The sequence below is a fragment of the Cydia fagiglandana genome, chromosome 5 (genome assembly GCF_963556715.1).
Source record: "Cydia fagiglandana chromosome 5, ilCydFagi1.1, whole genome shotgun sequence".
NCBI lineage: Eukaryota > Metazoa > Arthropoda > Insecta > Lepidoptera > Tortricidae > Cydia > Cydia fagiglandana.
The window spans coordinates 17,667,890-17,688,996 of record NC_085936.1 but is presented as its reverse complement, the minus strand read 5'-3'; the positions used below and the strand labels follow the sequence as shown (position 1 = coordinate 17,688,996).

General features: G+C 41.0%; 1 protein-coding gene across 1 annotated transcript in view; it reads right to left on the bottom strand.

Moving 5' to 3' along the window:
• Positions 1-966: 966 nt before the first annotated feature.
• The window catches only part of LOC134664602 (zinc finger SWIM domain-containing protein 8 homolog), a 28,186-nt gene continuing 8,045 nt past the window's right edge, over positions 967-21,107 (bottom strand). Inside the window, exons 11-25 of the mRNA XM_063521334.1 lie at positions 19,752-19,969; positions 19,219-19,312; positions 18,331-18,522; positions 16,906-17,058; positions 13,874-14,001; positions 13,289-13,456; positions 12,864-12,976; positions 12,481-12,578; positions 11,267-11,444; positions 10,364-10,563; positions 9,545-9,775; positions 8,929-9,170; positions 8,458-8,691; positions 8,133-8,282; positions 967-7,615 (exon numbers count right to left, since the gene is read on the bottom strand). Coding sequence (XP_063377404.1) covers positions 7,549-7,615; positions 8,133-8,282; positions 8,458-8,691; positions 8,929-9,170; positions 9,545-9,775; positions 10,364-10,563; positions 11,267-11,444; positions 12,481-12,578; positions 12,864-12,976; positions 13,289-13,456; positions 13,874-14,001; positions 16,906-17,058; positions 18,331-18,522; positions 19,219-19,312; positions 19,752-19,969 — 2,466 coding nt within the window. The 3' untranslated portion in view covers positions 967-7,548. The remainder of the gene's footprint in view (positions 7,616-8,132; positions 8,283-8,457; positions 8,692-8,928; positions 9,171-9,544; positions 9,776-10,363; positions 10,564-11,266; positions 11,445-12,480; positions 12,579-12,863; positions 12,977-13,288; positions 13,457-13,873; positions 14,002-16,905; positions 17,059-18,330; positions 18,523-19,218; positions 19,313-19,751; positions 19,970-21,107) is intronic.

The following is a 21,107-nucleotide window of genomic DNA, read 5'->3' as shown; positions in this document are numbered from 1 at the left end:
CTGGTCTGATGATGGAATCCATGAGGAATTGAGGGAACTCCTCAGTTTTTAAAGGCACGTGTAAAGTGATTTCGGTGTTTTCTAAAGTAACTCGAGCATTTGCTTCCGAACACCGCCAATTTGATGTAGTGCAAGTGTAGCCTTACCACGAGTTTGACATTGACATATTCGCTAAGTTAGCGACGCTAACGTCTTCGTAACTTACTTTTTATGCATCTCGCTCGCACTAATATGCCAGTACGAGCGAGATGCAAAGAAAGTAAGTTACACACACGCTAGCGAATAAATCAATGTCAAACTCTTGGTAAGCTGGTAAGGCTACTGATCGGAGGTTAGGGTTAGGAGTTAAGGGGTCGGGTAATGGTGGTTGAAGGGCTGCTGGTTCAGGGCCGAGGGGTACATGGATCAGGGGTTGATCGGGGGGGTTGAGGGATTGGGTCAGTGGCGGGGCGGAGGATGGATTTAGTGTAGTGACAGGAATTATAATTTCCCAGACGGACTCGAGAAAATTCCTGATTACATATTTATTAAAGTAGATACACGAATTTAGTGTTAATCATGATGTCGTTTTTCATTCATGCGTCGCGCTCTTAACAATGCGTTAAAACTAAAAATGGAAAAATAAAAACTTTTTACAAAAAAAAGAAAACCGACTTCAAAAAGGATGAAATAAAATATTATCCTTTGCACCGACTTCAAACATATCAGTTGGTAACGCATAGACTTAAAAAGGATAATATTTTATTTCATCCTTTTTGAAGTCGGTTTTCTTTTTTTTGTAAAAAGTTTTTATTCATTTGTATGTACCTATGGCTGGGTGTATGGCTGGGCCTATGGAGGCTATAGAACCTGACACTGTTCTCAGCGTTCAGACCCAAACCCCCTGGTTTTGTTGGTCCCTACGAATGCCTAAATTAAAACTAAAGGTTGCTAATGGACGCATGCAATTGCTGTAAATAAAACACATTTGTCTTAAATATAGAATAAGTATATTGAATAATTAAATAATGTTACTTCAATAAAAGACTTATTATAATATGTGTAATCGTAAAAGTAATAAAAATGATGTAGAGGTCAAAATATTTCGAGTTTTGAGTTGAAACATACATTTTATAATAGTGGGGAGATATTGCGTAGGTAGAATACCGAATGTTAAAAAAGTGCGGGTTGCGAGTGGGCGAGTGAGCGAGTACTCGCTACTTGCCACTTGTCATCACAAAGATTTAGACCGCCCGCCTCGCAACCCGGAGCAGTGACCTGTGATCACGTCACACCAGAAATCGTGCAAAACAGTCTATCATTTAACTATTAATATTAACTATACCTTTATAATTACAACCATTTGCGACAACGGAGCAAAATGTCTAGTGCTATATAGATATATAATTTTTAAATATAAATGTATGGGCACTTCTATTATATGCAGGATGTCATAAAACAATGTGAGGAGTAAACAAGGAGTATTAATTTTAAACACGGGTGAATGGAGGGTTGTTTTCAGACATCCTGGACATATATTTTTAATAAGGACTCCACATTCGACTACTTCACAAGGTGCTTGTCAGTCTTACGTCCTGCAAGAGTCGACGGTTGTCGCGCGGAGCGCCGGGCGCCGGCAGCGGCGCACGCTATTTGCCAACAAATCATGCGTCTTGCAATTGTGAGCATAAATATGTATCTTACACCAAACAATTTAAATTATGATAACAATTCACTGTACCAACGTGTAATCGAAATGACAACGAATATTGTATGCGACATGAAACTAAAAAAAATATCATTATATAAATTTATTACGTACTCTAATAAGTAGCCACTCGAACTGTAATGGTTACATATTTTAATAGGCGGAGACACCACACTTACAAAGTGTATAATTAAACTACAAATCCAGATGTATAAAATAATTATGCATCGTCGATTTGGACTAACAGACTTGCTATACTGTATAATAACTAACCGACTGTGATGTGACGTAGTGTTCAACGTGCATTGCCATGAGTATTACGGGACAGGACAACTTATAATCCGCTAAACACGACCGAATCAATAAATTCACTCAAGCTGCGAACGCTCGACATATTCTAGTGCCGTTATTATAAACGGCTGCGAAGGATTTACGAAGGATTCATACAATATATCACCTCGCATGCGTTACCTCGATAAGTTCGAAGAGAATATTGACTCTTGTACCGAGTTAACGCGCGCGAGTGATCTCTCGCTACAGGCAGAAGAGTAAGTTGCTGTATTTGCTCTATTATGATTAGGCACTGGCGGCTTGACGCCTTCGAACGATTATTATGATGAAACTTTTGTTCTATCGCTGTATGTCCAATCCGCTTTACTACGCGCTACGATAAACATGAATCTAACCAACTTGATATTGAAATTCAGCCAAATATGTTGCCATGGCATCGACGAAACTATATCGAGTAGGTAGAAAATGATAGAACACGTGGTGCATAATATAAATTAAGCAAAGTCCAACTGATATGTAACGTTGATTGATAACCAGCAAACAAAATAAAACCACAATACGAAACCTCGCCGACTCGCTAAAACTGGGCGAATTACAAGTTACAGACTATGAACATGCATTAAACGACTAATTAAAATATGCTCATACTAACGCACTATATTTACCAAACTAACGATATATTTATCTTTTTTTTTATATGCTTCAAAGTGTAAAAATAGTTCTTTGAGACATAATGTCGAAGCACTTTTAATGCCATTATGGAGAAAAAAAGTGATCTCCAGAGAAATTACACCAGATAATGTTAATAATGCCCAAAGAGCACAATATATTTAAATTCTGCAATATTTGAATATAAATATAAGTATATTTATGATTTTAATAGGAAGATGATGCAAAACAAAGCCTACGCTCATTCAGATTCGCAAATAAATTATGGACGGCGAGTTATTATGACAAATTTAATTACGAAAGACTATGAACACTTTATTCGTATGTTACAGAAGTGCGATGGATGCGAGCGTCGGTAGGGGAATGCCTCGCGAACCTCGCTGTAGCTCACTCCCACGTGAAGGTCGACGTAAAAGATATGTTTACACTTTTGCACCTTACTCCTTTGTAATAAGGCGAAAAATGTAAACATATCTTTGAATTCGACTGTACCTAATCAAACAATCAATGTATTAGTTATTATGAATTTAAACCCGTGTTATTATGAACGCCCTCTAGATATCTAATGCTGTTACAAGTCGAGTCGGTAGAACTCGGAGCGCAGAGGGTATCCCCGCGACGCACGCAACCCAAAGTGCATTATTAACGACTCAGAGATTGCAAACTATTGCGCTAAATGGTTAAGTATTCTACATGCAAACACTGAATACTGGGAGTTGTATATCTATAAAATCCTTTACAGATTTTTTTCCTTTAATACGATAAAAGATTCAGCTGGCGCAGCAATTTTCGAATGATTTTCCAACGTCACTTTATACTAACTAGCATCCTAAAATTTACTATCTACTGAATGTTGAAGACATCCATACTTTTAATGAATGCACATAAACATCTAATTTTATAAAGATATTGAACTAAAACTACGCAACGCGGGGCCGGCAACAAATATATCATTCCAATGTGAGATCATCCAATTTCATTGCTGACGAATTTTTGAGGGAAACAGATGAGATTTGCCTATATTTTAGGGTGGTATTCCATTTGTCCAATATCTTTGTCCAATGTGTATTGCGTCTCACATTTTGCTCAATGAGAGGTTGCGACGCAATTAATTATATTGGTCAAAGAAATTGGACAGGTAGAATACCACCCTTACGTATTACTCTAAATTAGTCTAAATGGCTTGGCTATTGATGATATCTATAGTCATAAACAGTGCACTTCTTCACATTTAAAACTACACGAATCAAGTTTTTTTTACCACTAATTTCAATACCGATTTATTACAAGTAGGTAGCTGGTGGGCATATTCATTCAAAATTGTACCATAACTGGGTAGCAGTCGTCAAATACCTATTAGTGTTCAACGAAGCCGGTTTTTTTGCCGAAACCAAAACTCATTTATACTTGAATGTATGGAATTGTTTTTGACAGAAGTTAAAGATATTATTGACGATCTGAAAGTTAGATGCTTTGTTCAACTAAATACACTTAAGTTAGGCCTAAACGTACAACCAAATGAAAATGCCCGTGTATCGTACGGAGCTCCCGCCATTCGGGCGAGGCGCGTAATGAACGAGTATCCTGACCACGATCGACTGATGTCAAGGCACAATGGGTTGCTCTAATGTCGTATAAATTAGGCACGATTACTCCCGAGCTGCGAGCTACGCATCCGAATTAATTTCAGCTGTCGGAACGGCCGTCTAATCTGGGACTCGAAACCACGTGTAGAGTGACGTCCAATAGTAGGAGCATTCCACGGGCTGTCCCGTACAAACGCATTTTATTTCTTGTGTTGCGACTTTTTTTTCGGCGTTTAAAGCAGGCGATGATTTTTCTGTGCATATTTTTACCCATTTGTCATAAAAAGGAAACTCTTATACCTACAAATTTTCAGAAAATTCGCGTTTGTACGGGACAAACGGTAGGCAATTTCATGGAATGCTCCAGTAGCAAGGACTGTTAAGCTACGTACATATCATTTTGCTTGATTGTACTTTACACACAGGACTCAACATTAAAGACAATATGCAACATCAACATACATACTTACTCTTATTATAAGCTATAATGAATATTAAGATTTAGAAATGAGTTACCTACCACTTGTCATCTTTAAATAAAATTTCAACGACACTTTTATTTGTATTTTCACACGACATTAATATTTTGTCCATGATTGTATAAAATGTATAAAACGTATTATTAAAAACACCGAATGCTCAAAAAAGTAGCAGAACATTTAATACCTACGAGCGGTATATTCCTTACAATAGATGTGCTACGTCATATAAAATACGCTTATAAAATGATATATTAATATTGCTTTTTGAACTTGGAAGAACATATGGAATCATCAATTTTATTATGCATCAATTTTGTATGAACAAAAGGCATGTATTATTTCGGGGTCTTACATCGGAATGATACTAGCTCAAGTCAGGTTGAATTTGTCTGCCAATCTGTTGCCGGCGCGTCAGACTATACATTATATATTTCAAAGGCTTCAAGATGCTACTCTGCATATAATATTATAATATGTGTAAATAAAGTTATTATAGAATCGACCACACGTCTACCTTATTTCACCAAGACGCTAGTACTTTACATCCATGAAACTGCAAATTTCGACAAGAGAATATCAAAAATAGTGAATCGACGGGCGTCTTCTACATTCTGTCTAATATCTTGTAGTCTAATGACACTATTAGGTCACTTGAAACATCTTAAGCCAATTACCAAATATAACATGGACTATTGTTATCAATTTTGAATTCTTTACACTTCGTCAATACAGTAAGACATTCAGATAAACAAAATGTCCAAAATGATATAAGGAGTGTCAAAAAAGCTTATAATCTAAACTGACAGTTTTGCTCCAACAAAGTCTTGCACTCACAATATTAAGTAAAAGTACAAATAAATACGCTAAACCGAGTAAAGAAGGACAATCATTTTGTTTAAGGTACTTACACACGTGATGGAGATCTTTGTAACTAAAACGCCTCTGCAGTGAGTGCATCCGTCACACGGCGCGGTGGACAACTAGCCATAAATGGTTATAGGACCAGTCAACACAATTTAAAAATTGATTTACTTATTGAAACTTATGGACGTAATGTAAACCACAAAGACATCACAACAAAATAATGTTTTGTGCGAAATTTAAAAACATATTAGATATTTACTTGGGAGTAAGGTACCACCACGCCGGCGTATTTAACTAAAAAATAAATGTTAATCAAACCACAGATTATGCAAAAACATAAAAAATTAAGTCAAAATAACTGCATTTGATTAACATTTGTCGTGAAAGAGTTTCTCATTTAATGCCTTTCGCGTACATTCGAAACGAGGAGACGTTTATAGGCAGAAGGCACTAAAATCAAACCAGCATCTTAAACTATTATAAAAAGATACTAAATGAGCTAAAGCGTTGAAGCTTCACTGGTTCACCAATGATATTTCCTCAAAACCATTGACTAGTTAACAGGGGGCGTTGCCAAGACCACAATCGTGAATTTGTAACGCGAATTGAAAAATAAGTAACGTATCGAAATTTTCACGTGATTTTTCGTTAGCATCAGTTGTTCCGATTTTTTTTTTGAGATTAGCGTTAACGATTGTCACCTTGGCTACGCGTACAGTTCAGTTTACCAAGACTATAATTAACGTTAAACATACAAGGAAGTCGAAATAAGCAAATCATGTGTATACAAAATAGTGCAATGTATAAATAAATAAGAGTTGTCACAATACATTGGAAATAATAAATTGAGATGTAATTATTACATTGCAAGATATATAAATAAGTTCGAATATAACAAAGTAAATGTTGCTAAACTCCTTAGTTGATCGAAAGGCGACTCTCGAATACATGAACGGACTGTCTTAGCCGCAGTTTCCGACAGAGCTCAGGTAACAACCGAACCTCAGACTATTTATGCACAACCTTCAAATGAGCTTGAATCAACTTTGAAGTATAACAAATGAAACTGAAGATAATTTACGCGATTCCTACAAATTATTTACAAATTGAGATCTAATTTTTGACTACTCGAGATGGATAATCGTCACACAAGTCCACTTACAGGACTCATTAAGTATTTAGGCATGATTATTATAAGATGCAGGAGTTAGCAACATTTTTGATTATCGATACAACTGTTCTGAGATCGATTACCTCTAATGAGTTATTATGCTACTACTAATAGAGGTGTTGCCTCAAATCGAGTCGAAAAGCGTGTATTATTTGTAATGGAGATGCGTATTAAATAGTGCACGCAACGCGGCCACGTCAGAAATAATAGAGAAAAATCTAAAGTCATGCTACGTCCCACATTTATATGCTTGACTAGCAAATCTATCTCAAACAATCAATATTATGTTATGAAGTATACACGTATGGTTGACGTCAAAGATATATTTAGTTACACTTTTACATCTTATCCTATTGAAATAAGACGATAAATATATGCATATTTTTGACGTTGACTTTCAAGTATAATACGCGGAGATCACACGTACCTATTAGTTAGTTTTTAACCAGCAGAATTGAACTAGTAGATTTAATGGTGGTTATATTTTGTTGATACCATATGCTCGATGTAAATTGACTCATCGCCAATGTCTGCATGGGGACGTAGCGCAACGTACACAAAATGAATAAAAACCCTAGCGGTTACCTAACTCGATACGATTACAAATGTGCCGAACTGTCATATAAAACTCACAAATAAGCGACGATCGGTGAGCGAGAAACGACTCTATTACAAATAACACAAGGTGTAATATTAGAGAGTGTGCAATTGATAGAGGAGCCGGAATCGCGGCCATCGCCTGTATTGTGACAGTTTGCGCGCGGTATACCGCACCAGACAAACTATCGGCTGCCGGCGTCATTTGCCGTTCGTCTGGAGAGCGGCGTTCAGTTGGGTCCAAAGGTCCTTCTTGCACGATTTGGATCTGGAAATGGGTTCACGTTTGCATATGGTCCTGCGGTGCATCGATACAAGTCAGTTTCAAATATCAAATAATAGAAAGTATAATTCTAGTTTAATTCTAAAGTAAAGGTTTTGGTTTTTAACCCTTTACCAGGCTAAGAGGGATATATATTTCCCACATACGGCACTTAAAACATGTGTTCTATTTTCGATCAGTGAGACTGACATTCCATTGTCATTTTTGAACTTTCAGCCTGGTAGACGGTTAAGAGAAATATGATAAGGGACATCATAGTCCTTATAATAAGCTAACTTTGCACCGACTAACATAAAAAAGTGAGGAGTGTCATTATAAAGTCAACATCTAAAATATCCTACACTAGCGTCTTTTGATCGTCTAATCAGTGCTATGGAAAACGGTACCGGTGCGCAGTTGCGCTAACGTTGCTTCGACCAGCAGCCATAGTTTAGTAGACGCTGACGCTTGGGAGACGCTAGTGCAGGATCTCTGTAAGTCCTCTAAGAGTATGTCAAGTTACCTCCGCAGCGAGGCGAGCCACTCCTTGAACTGCGTGTTGCCCTCCGGCGTGAGCTGGAAGGCGGTGCGCGCCGACAGCACGATGCTCACGAACTCCTCGTACTCCACCGGCGTCAGGTGGTACAGCTTCTGGTGTATGCACTGGATGTACCTGAGAAAAAATGTGCCACATAAGTAGAGATCGTATTAAGACGAAAGAAAACTATCGCAGTTTTCATTACTATGAAAATAAAAAGCTTTAGCAGATTCCACGCACAGCTCGTACAGCACGAACGGCGACACCACCGAGTTCACTGCGCACACGCAGAACTGTTCCTAGTACTCACATCTGCTGACACTTCTGCACTAGCGGCGCGAGCGTGCCGCGCAGGTGCTGCATGAGCAGGTGGTGCGGCCCGCCGCGCGCCAGCCAGTGCGCCGACTCCACGCACAGCTCGTACAGCACGAACGGCGACACCACCGAGTTCACCGCGCACACGCAGAACTGGTGCAGGTACTGCGCGCCGAGCCGCTTCGAGATGCGGAGGAGCCACTTCACGTGCTCGCCGTACGGTGGGTTCCTGGTTCAATAAAATGTATATTATAAGCACATGGAAATTCAAAAATGTGTAAAATATAATAGAGCGAGTATAGTGCTGGACGGTATTCACGTAAAACAAATGCGAGCGGCCTTTGTGCATGCTGCTTAAATCCCTTAAAAACTTGACGCTGCATAAATCGCCGACCGATACTGCTCTACGGGCGAACATTATTCACTCGCTACTTTCGCGGCTATCTATGAAGACGTAAATACTAACCTGCCGAATTTGTTCTGCGGACGATCGTCATGCACCCGCCTCGCCTGCGTCTCTAAGGCCAGCATGCCGACGCGATAGGCGGCCAGCAGCCGCCGCAGCTGCGCTTGAGGTAGCGGCGGCGCCACGGGCGCGGGGAGAGGCGCGGCCACGCCCACGCCGCCGTGCGCGGCCCCGGGGCCCACGCCCGCCACGCCCGCCACGCCGGGAATAGCGGGCAGCGGAGGGGGGATGGGTGCGCCGTGCTGCAATATAATATGGAATTACAATTATGGCCATCGTTGGAATTGACCTGAACTAAATTATACATAATTAATGATTTTTTAAGGGGCTTTAAATAATTAAAAGTTGAAAGTGGTGCCATCGATGGGTCATCCCATCTGTTAAACGTCTATCAACTGAAAACTGATTTGTAATGTGCCACTATAAAACCATGTACGCAAGTTGCAACCCGCCACGCGGTACTTCACAGTGAATGCGACCGTGATTATAAGCCCTAATAGTTATAATAAACTCACGATAAACAGCCGCGGCGTCTGTTGCGATAACTGCGCATGCGACTAGTTTGACGTATGTAGTGCGTGCGCCGGTAACTGGTGGCGGGGCGTGTGATACTCACGTTGACATTGACCGGCAGCGGCGGCGGGTGCTGCGGTAACTGCGCGTGTTGCGGTAACTGCGCATGCGGCTGGTGCGACTGGTGTGACGTGTGCGGTGCGTGCGCCGGTAACTGGGCCGGCATCTGCGCCGGGAGCGGCGCGAGCGGGGCGTGCGGCACGAGGCCGCGCACGAAGTATGGAGGGAGCGCGTATTGGCCGCTCACTGCGTGTGGCGGTGGCGCGCCGCCGTACTGCGGAAATAAATAATTGAATCATTTATTGCATGTCACATCGGCAACGGTACAGCAATATAAGACTTTCCCACTGACGTCTAGTTTTTTGCGGGTACGGTTTTCTGCAGGATCCAGTTTTCTTTAGTTGCGTGCAGTATCCCGCAAACAGAATGCTCGTGTGAACGTTACTATGTTAGCATGTATGAAGCATTCAATACTACAATTACTTATAAATTAAACCACTTTAGCCTTTATGAGGCAGATATTTCCAACGTTGATTTTTTAATTTAAATTTGAAGTTCAAGTTATCGTAATTTCTGAAAACCAAATACTATTATAACATTATAAGCATTTATTATTATATTTTTCGTTAAATAATTATTTCACACTAAAAATGTACCTTGAATTTTGAGTCGTGCATTTAGGTTCTTTTATCGTGTCGAACGAGTCCGGAACAATAAACTCACTTTTAATATAAAGGCCATAATACTCGACGTATCAAGTTCCAAATACCAAGTCCATTAATCCGAGCCCAGTGGCTCTAAATTTTTCGGGCCATGCGTAACTGTTATTTTGGGCGGACAGAGCAAGCAAAGTGAGACTCACCTGCAGCTGGTAGATGGGCGGGTAGGGGTGGTAGGTGAAGGGGTAGGGCAGCGGGTAGGGCACGGGCACGTGCACGGGCGGCACGGCGCGGTACTGCGGCTCCTCCAGTAGCGGCTCCGTATCCTCGTTCGCTTGACGCAGGTAGAGCTCGTGCCAGTAGCGGGCCACGGTGTAGAGGACTTCGGGGTAAACTCCGCCGCCTGTGGGGTAAACGGGATTATTCATTATAAGCAGACTAAGTCAGGTTGTTAAGTAACTAAAGTAGTCAAAATTGTTAGAAATCTACGAGCTTTTGGTCCTGAAAACTCTTAGACATCACTAATAGTTTATTGTTAGATATCATTGCCTGTGAACTACCTATTATTCTAATTCTGTACGATACCTATTGCTCTGCTTAAGACCGTGCGTACTATTATTTAGTCAGGTGCCGGTGCAACGTAGCGCCATAATTTACATACCTATGTAATTAAAGTTACAATTTTTTTTTTATCTAATAAAGCGAGCCCTGACCCGGTTGACGTACCTGAATTGCGCAAAATTCTCAAAACTAAAGTATTATTTAACTTGTTACTGCACGATGGAAAACTGTGTGTTATTTTAAGTATATTACAAATGTAAGTGTTACTTTCATCCCCAGAACACAATCAGAATACAACAACAACACAAAAATAACAGCATACTTAAATAAGCATCATTATTTAAGTCAAATAATAAATTAAAAAAAAAATCATTATTTAAGTCGCTTAACTTCAAACTCGGGTAAATCCATATGTCAGATTATGCGATTTTGGTACGAAGAAAAGGTAATAAGGTAGCTATTTGTTGAGAGGGTCGAATGAATTTACCCGACTTTGAAGTTAAGCGACACATTTTTGATGGTGAACAAATGAAACGCGTATAAACCTTTAGCGGCCGCCTCGACGGTCAAACACGCCCGTTCCAACATCGCGTCGCTCTGTTCTTTACACTGCAACACGGCGCGTTGTATTTCGTTGTAGTTGAGCGCGTGTGCGTGCGGCAACACGGACAAGGCTAGCTCCGCTGCGGCGCGCACTGTGTGCACGTCCCGGCCCGATGATGCCTGCAAAAAAAGGTGTAAGGTAATGTACGACAAGAAATTTTGCAGAAAATTATTGAGTGTGCCACTTCCTACGTAACTGTCACATTTTTGACGTAAAATGCTTACATGGCAATAATTTAATATGGAATTTGTTTAGTTCCATTTTATTTTATTTCTACTATTTTATGTCGCACTATAAACAACTAAACTAAAAAAAAGTTGTATACAATTTTCGTTGTTTTATTGGTCCAGATTTTGGCACCTATCGGTTATGTGCGAAGTGCGTAATGGGGCAAATATGAGCGACAACAACGCATGACATGATAAAAATGACAACTTTCATGGGGCGGATTTTTTATACATCTGTCAAGTAATACGTCAGCTATTCACAAAGCGAATAGGGACCGCTTTCTCGTTAATCAAGCACAAGGTGGCCCAAAATAAAATGATAACTTGAGATGTGCTGTCCAATATATTTCACGCACTCTTCATATAGTCAAAATAAACAGTTGAGATGGATAAAGAATAGTTAATATTTACATCAGATGGATCTTATGTCTTGTACGACGGTATTAATAAAATTTAGAAAAGCTTTTCATAAAAATGTTTTTTCACCTCAGCAGCTCGAACAAGGGTACTTTGCTTCTTAAAAACAGTGAGCAAAATGCGATTTTGCTCACTTAGTGATACAGTATGAGTGAGCAAAATCGCATTTTGCTCACTGAGTGAGACAAAATGTCATTCAAGTGACTTATAGTCAAATGTCATTTCAAAATGCGGGGTCTAATACAAGTTCGATATACTTGGGTTCTATTATCTCTGTCCCTCTAGGTATGTTCTCACTGCTTAGGGTGAAAAATTTTGTGTACTACACGAGATCAAAGTTATTTACATCTCGTGCGCTTTTGAATCCCTTACTACGCTCAAGATTCTAAATTAGATTCACTCGCTACGCTCGTGAATCTATTATAGAATCTTTCGCTTGCACGGGACTCAAAATAAGCACTCGAAAAAATATCAAACTTTGATCTCTTGTTGTACAAATATCTATAGTCACCTTGTCAGCAATACCCGCAGCTTCGGGCGGCGTCAAATGTCCCTCCCAAGCGTCAATCAAGAACAGGATCGCGGGCGCTCCGATGTCCATTGCTTGACCTAAAACAATACGAGGTTTTTATTGTCTTCGTAGCAGCGTGGTGAATTATTTGTAACTTGAGTAAATATTTTCAAACTATTTCTAACTATAGGTATCTTTAGGTATTTGAATAAAAGTAAACAAACAAATTATCCAAGTAGGCATATTACAATGCGCTTATGAACGTCAAATAAAGCTACACCGGCTCCAACCCTACACCTCTGCCTCGAGAATATTTAAGTCTCCCCTCAATCGGAGGAGGGTATCCTAATATGGGACCGGCAACAATTGTTTCTGGATGGTACCTGTGATCCAGCTGACGTGCGAGGAGTATGTGCGGCTTAACCAGTTTGCGCTGACGCAGTTGTGAAGCCCCAGCGCGTACAGCCCGAGTTGGAATGCCGCCATATGCAAACCTCTGCAAATATACACATGTTACAATAAAAACAAACTAAAGTCTTTATCATTGTTCAAAATCCACGAGCAAAGTTCAGTTTATCTACTGGCGCGGAAAAGCAATCCAAAATTCGAACTACATAATAACTTAGTCAATATCACAGCATTTTTCACGAAATAGAGACAGAGAGAGAATGAAGAGACACTTCCTCAAAATGTGTCTAAAAAACGCCCGGGAAATTCATCAAATCCTACATTGCAATGTTGATCTCTTCAGATGGCAACATAAGAAGAGCTTTGACATACTCTTATTTTCAACTAAGTGCTATATTACCGGTGTGGTCCATGGTGTTCCCGCGCACAGGAGGTCTGCGTGAAGAGGCTGGTAGAAGAGGACCCCCCAGCCTTGAAGAGCACGGACTTGGCCAACTCGAACATGAAGTGCGCTGACGCCTCCGAGGGCTGGTTAGGCACTGACGGGTACAGCCTTTTGCCTTTGTATCTGTTAGGGAAAAAAGATTCAGATTTAGTACGCTATTATAAGTTATTAATGATATCACTAGTATCAATAAAGATGTATACAGATTAGATGGAGGATACGTATTTGAATCATTGCAATAGCCCCACTTTTTTAACATACGAATGGCAATTTTTCTTAGTCCTATTAACAATATACATAATCACTTACTAAACCCGCCACCACTTCTTAATCTTTATTTGGTATTACGAGTATTCCCTTCTCCGTCCACCTCAACACTAACGTACGATTCACGTCAAACTTCTGAATTCGGGACGCATCTCACTAGTGTCAAATGAATTTGAACCGTCCGTACCATATGCCACCAGTGCTTGCGACTAATAGCGCTGCCATTGAAGTATTGAATGTAACTACCTGCATTGAAGGTTCAAATTCACATACCTCGAGTCCTTAGGCCTGGCGAGCGTCTGGTGCGGTGGTTGCTGGTGCGGCGGCGGGTGCGCGGGCGGACTCGCGCCGCCCTCCGACACGACCAGTCGCTCCATTTCGGCGACCAGCTGGCATTGTACCTGCTGTACAATACGACTTATTGGGGAAACTTGTATTTGAGGTCAATAGAAATGGCCAAAGATGTAAAGTATCCGTTGATTGAATGCGAAAAGAAAGTTATATCAATAACAGTTTTGAATGATTCACGGTTAATTTCACTAGATTTATATCAACCGGGCCGTGATTAACTTTTGTGTTTTGAACAATACAAAAGGTAATCCTGGTCGATATAAGTCTATGTTACATCAATGTTTTATAGACTACTTTACATTAGATAACTTATAACTGTTTAAAGTAATGCCACAGCAAAACCTTGCCCGCTGACTCATTAAGCACTTATTCGATCACCTCATGTTGATTTTGGTGAATCAACTATACCTATTTGATGGCATCAAAAAACAGTTATCGAGTTTATTCTGTTCGTTTACATCTTTGGCCAATTCAATCATACAACAGGCTACTTGCAATGATTTTAAAGATAGACTGCTTCAAAACTAATTGCATTCTCCGTTCATTGTCCTTAACATTAGTTTTTATTTATTTAGAAAAGCATGTGAACTTAAAAAGATATAATAGTGCATCAGATCTCGATTAGTTTTTCTCGTGAGCGTATATTTTAGGCAGTAATTGGTCTAGTTATCTTGTAGTATCAACGCAAGTAGCTTAATATAATAACAGAATTCGACATTGACCAACAATTAGCCGCATTCAAATTTTGATATTTTTATCGCCAATCACAAAGTCTGACGAACATACCAATATAACAACTGATCTACTTTGCATTATCTTAGCCTTACCCGAGACATACAAAGGAAAACTAAGACGAGTAAATTAGTATAAAGCATAGTAGCGTAGGTAAATATAGTCCATATATGATACATACTTATACTACTTTATTTATAAATATTATAAGGTAAGTAGTACGGGAATTACGGAATGTAGAAGACATACGTGTTTTTGGGAACTAGATTGTCAAAAGCTAACGCTTGACAACGTAAAAATGGCCTAAGAATAATTAGCACTGAATAAAGTATACGATTTGTAGAGCAAATCCCTGTGTGTTTTTTTCTTTTCTTTTTAAAATTAGACAATATATTGTCTAACACACACACAATATATTGCCTATTGTGTATCACACTATTTAAATCATTAAGACCGCCTGTTGTCTGTCTCTACATTTAATCAATTGTTTCTTACTATTTGTATATTTTTACTGTGTGCCAATATTGTTTCGCAGCCATAATTGTGTTTTTTGTTTTAAGATATATTTTGTAATAATATGTATGCTAGTTTTAAGGTATTTATCTATGGGCCAATAGTTGCCTGAAAATAAATGTTTTCATTCATTCATTGAGTATTCTGTCTATCAATTAACTTTAAGATGTTGGTACATAGTTGAACTCATGGTAGACTAAAGGCTTTTTTATTTTTGTTATTCCTGAAATCCAACCTCTGGCAGCTATTCATCAGTGGAACTCTGAATAGAAGCTCATAAAATGGTTATAAAATAACTACAATTAAATTTGTATAATTTATAAAGCCCATGGCTTGAGTAAAAATATATTGCATTACCTTACGCTTTGTATTCCTTTGGCTGTCTCTGGTAATGCTAAGGTTAACAAACATGTCAAACAATAGTTACATTAATGTCTCGCATGACAATAACACCAAAACAGATCAATTGCTTAACATTATGTACCTGTTGCGGCGCGTACGAGTACGTCATCTTTCTCAACTGATTGAACTGTTATAGAAAAATATATGTAGTTTAAAACAGTTTTCAATTATATGGGAAACACAGACAAAACATCCTCCAGACTGAGCATAGTCGCGCTACCCTCTCTGCCACGCATACGGTAATTTTACTCCTCGCGTCGAAAGTGTCTTTGTGTTGTGACGTCCGTGTCTTTGAACGGACCAATCACGGCACGGGACTTCGCTCACCTCGTCCCGCGCACCCCCGCATTTTTGGCATCATCGGTTGCAGGAAATAATTGCTCTAAACTCAGTCTAGAGGATTCCTAGTCTATGATGTGAAAAATATGTTAGTACATTCATGAAAATCAGATACAGTTTGTATATTGTTAGTTTTGCATGCATGTGTCCTTATGTTCGTTTTTATATCATCACAACACACACGAACACGACACACGGAGCACGGTTCCAAAAAAGTTATTTTGGTATGTTTGTGGTAATAATTAACATAATCATGTTAGTATACTCGTACAAAGCTAAAATCCAACAAAAATATGATATTTTTAACGAATTATCTTGTCCAAGAAGCCTTTTAATTTATTTCATCAACTAAACTTACTTTACATCAGTATAAGGCACGGCATGTTTTGTGTTCTGTTTTTTTATTAAGTAGGTACACACTAAAGTAAACTAAATATAGGAGGGAGGATAGCATAAAACGGGGTGCTTTTACGCTAACTCATAGATTCGCTTATGCTCTAGTTTCCTAGGATAGCGGTGCCGTCATATAGCGGTCTTATCCATACAAATACTACGAAATCCATATTTAGCCGTATTATTTTGTATGGAGACGGCCGCTATATTACGGCACCGCTATCCTAGGAAAACCGAGCTTTAGTCAGCGTATCTACTGTAGCGTCTAAGAGCATATCCCACCACATACGCGCTTTATTGGTGTAGTGAAGGCACATTGCCCGTAGAACCGATGGTTATTGGGGCGGAAAGGTTCTCGAGTGGCGACCACGTACCGAAAGGCGCAGCGTGGGTAGACCCCCCACAAGGTGGACTGATGACTTGGTAAAGGTCGCGGGAGTCCGCTGGATGCGGGTGGCGCAAGACCGGTCATTGTGGCACTCTTTGGGGGAGGCCTATGTCCAGCAGTGGTAGTCCTCTGGTTGATATGATGATGATGATGAGGGTGACAAAGTTCCCTGTAGTGGTTCACTTACCTGCGGCGGCGGCTGAGGCTGCGCGGCGGCGGGGTGCGGGTGGGCGTGCGGGTGCGGGTGCTGGTCGCGGTAGGCGGCCAGGCGCGGGTTGTTGGTGTAGTACACGCTCACCATCGGCCCCTTCGTCAGCTGGTGGATGTCGCGGTCCAGCAGCTGCCAACACATATACACATTAGAGATGCACAAAACGCTTCACTGAGTTGAAAAAATTGATACATATCTTTCGCTCGCGGAGATATTGTATCACTCATTTCGTTCATTTCGCTCAGTGAGAGATGTCAATCAATCAGATGACCTAAGTGCGACGTGCAAGATGGCGAATCCCGACACACTCCGAATTCTTCCGAACCGCTCCTGTTAGATATGTACACTATGCATGTGTGAGTGCGCGCCGCTGTGTTTGTATTAACTTGTTCTGTAATGCATAGAATAAATCAGTGTTAACCTAGCTCGCTTGTTTGATGGTCGTGCACCCTCCCGTAGCACCCCCTTGCGCAGATCTAACACCTACCTAACCTAACCCTAAACCTAAACCTATTCGCAACGTCTCACTCGCTCTCTCGCTCGTCACGCTCGGCCGGCTCATTCGAATCATGAGATTCATTATGAGTGGGAAAGAGCAAGCAAGGAACACTGATATAGATTAGTTACTGAGCGAAATGAGCTAGTTGAATCTGCACTGAGTTGAAGAGTGAATGAGTTCAGTCAAATGATACAGTTCATTTAAATCACTCACTCGTGAACGACACATGCCTAATACACATTGTTATAACGCAACATTAGTAGAAGCAAAGTTACTGATTGAGAGGTCTTACAAATAATCGTGGCCCCAAGTTGAACAGCCTACGATATAATAGATGGTGCTTTACGGTGCCATATTTTATGGTAATGCAATCGTTAAACGTCAACTTTTGAACTACTAGAGTAACCGCATAATGTAAGGGGCACATTTAAGGCCAGATCACACTAGCTGCATACGCGTACGTTTGGGCTAAAATGTTGGAGCTGTGCACGCTTACGTCACGCAAGCGGTGCCGTCTCAACCAGCTCTAGTCGTGGATTTTCAGTTCCTTCACTATGGCACCCCTCCACATATCGCAATCTTCCCCCACAGACCACTAGACGTAGCACACAAGTCAATCGAGGTCACCACACATATGCTCCCCCGTACAAATTTAGTATGGTAGCGTGACCGCTTATTTCAGTTGCGCCCACAATTAGGACCACTACTCGAGTATTTTATAATTATTAAGCTTTAGGGGTGTTCTTGGGTTATTAAAGTATAAAGAATACAACTCTATTGTGCTGCTGGATTCGTAGCATTTTACAAGTAAAATTGTACATATGTGTGGTGACCTCGTGCTCTTTGTAAACGCTTCATAATGCGGTGTCTGTGTAGACTGTGTCTTCCCCACAACTGCATACCTTATTCATGATCCTGGCCAGCTTGACAGAGTCGTCCTTGTAGAAAGCCAGCAGGGTCAACGCCAGTTCTCCGCGCTGGCGTCTCGTGCCCTCGCATAGTAAAGGGTGTTCGGCTTCGGACACGTTCGCCTTTAGGCCGAGAGCGGCTACTGCTGCCTCGAAGCCGAGGGCTTCATCTGAAGGTTGTCTCGCCTGTATAGAGTTAAAGAATTACGATATTTACATGACTACTCATTGACAATAGTTTTACACTGATTTAAACTTTCACGATTTTTACAAATTATTAAATTGTAACGGGACTAAATCGCGTATTTAAGTTTTAAGATTTACTTTCGACGTTTAGAGGACGGCGTTGTCCCCGTGGTCTCGGAGAAGACTGGCTAAAGTTGACATCAACATCTTCTAGCCGCGCGATTAAGTCCCGTTGTACAATTTAATAATGTGACAATAGTTTTTTTTTTAACTTACATTAACTGTCACCCCTATAAGATTGATTAGGATTACAAACCAGCCCGAAAGAGGATTTGTTTTTTGCTTAACTTGCCTTAAAAACATTTAACACCCAACAGGGGGCGCCCTACAGTTTATTTACGCTTCCTATACTACAAATCCAAGGACGAGTGGAAGGCAAGCGGTCACGAGGTCGGTCACCTACGCGCTGGACAGACCTGATAAAATCTGCAACACAAACCACCATAGTCCAATGTTCCCATAACGCTGAAGACCGTGGCAAGTCGAGGCGCATTGCGAGGGCTGCGTTATCCACAATAGATACGTCTCATCATACATCCACGACCACTCCGTCGAGAGTGAATGACTGAGGAGGGAGGATACTACAAATAGTGGTGTGAAAAATTTGCCATCAGAGAAAACGAAGTTCCTACTTACAGGGTGCTTGTTTTCCTTGTCAGTCGCAGATAAAACTAAGACGTCGAACAGGAAACTTGCTAGTGCGATGGGTAGCAGAGCGGGTCCTCTATTTCTGTAACAACATACAAAAAAGTCAATCGACCGTTCGTTATGGAGTTATAAGATAAATATAAATACCCACAATGTATGGTTGGTTTTTCGAAGGTTTAGTTAGGTTAGTAATTTTAAAACTAACACGGGACTTAATCGCGTAAAACTTACGTTTATTGATGGCCGCGCAGCAAAAGGATGTTGATACAATTCCTCGCCAATCTGCTTGTGACCACGAACGTAACGTCACGTTCGAAACGTCAGGCCATAAATAAACATACTTAAGTTTTACGCAATTAAGTCCCGTGTTAGTTTTAAAATTATGAGTGAAAATCGTGTTAGTTAATCTCAATATGTTTACTTACTTTGTCAAACGCTATCATTTAACAGTCCCGTAATTTCAAATTTCGTGTCAAGGCCTAATTTATCTCAATCTATCTACGTATACTATTTTATTTTACCTCAGCATGCCGTCACGGAGTTGCTCAGCCTTCTCCCTAGCTAAAGCCAGCTGTTCAGGCCCAGTAGGGAGTTTCTTCAGCAGCGCCACTAGCTCAGTCTCCTGGTTGTTGAGTTTGACCTCTAGGGCTTTGGTGCTGGCCGGGGGTCTCGCCATTTCTAGGGCGAACAGACCCACGCGGAAAGCTAGTTCGTGGTGCTCGCTGAATTCTGCTAGGACCTGCGGAGAATACACAATGTTAATACAAGTCGAGTATCATTTTAAAGACAATGAACTAGCAAAGCCTTGCTACGAGGAAATCCCGATAAGTAAACCTTTAGAATCCTGTATTGATTTTTGTAGTAGTGGTCTTTAGTGACCCATTTAAATTACACATTCAATGTGTGTTCTCTAGTGACTAGAGGGAGTGGCTGGCCGCGCACAGCCGAGGGGACGGCATGTCGCTAGCCCAATATTACAGGGTTCCATGTTACATTTTCAAGATAGTTGAAATTCGACAATGTTAAAATTTCAGTTCAATAAAAGTGAAACATAGAACCCTGTAATATTGGGCCAGCGATGTGTCTATATCTTACTAATGAGTATACATTAGTGCAGTGATGTCCAAGCTGTGCGTCGCGGCACAGTAGCAGGAGCGCCGTGAGGCAATACTCCTAACTCAATTAACTAACTAACTAATATGGCTCAGCGATCGAAAGAGGATCTTGGCCTCCGAAACGAGAGCATGCCACTTTTCCCGATCCTGCGCCGTTTCCTGCCAATTATCGGCTTGAAGCTGACGCAGATCCGCTTCCACACTGTCTCTCCAGCAATATCTGGGCCGACCTACCGGGCGGCTACCAGTCGGTCTTCCCAGTTTTTTTTTTATTATTATGAATGGGCTTACTCATGGCCACAGACTAGCCGAGGCGTAGACGTGGCCTACGATGGAGCGAGCTCGCCCAGAAGGTGGCAGCCCGATCCTCTCCCATTCTTAATAGGTGACCGAACCAGCGAAATTACCTATTAATTTATTTCGTTTAGTCTAGTTGCCACGGCATGTGGCGACGTCGCGCTTTTCTCATGTCGTGGCTGTTGGTGCCGCCTGTGCTTGAGCCTAGATATATTAATAATAGACTTACGGTGCACAAGAAGGCGCATTTGGCCAAGGTGGCCGACGCGAGGCTAGACAGCCGGTGGCTGGCCGCGCACAGCCGGGGGGACTGCATGTGGCGGCGAGGCGCCTTTCTCATGTCGTGGCTGTTGGTGCCGCCTGTGCTTGAACCTAGAAATATTAATAGTAGACTTACGGTGCACAAGAAGGCGCATTTGGCCACGGTGGCCGACGCGAGGCAAGACAGCCGGGGGGACGGCATGT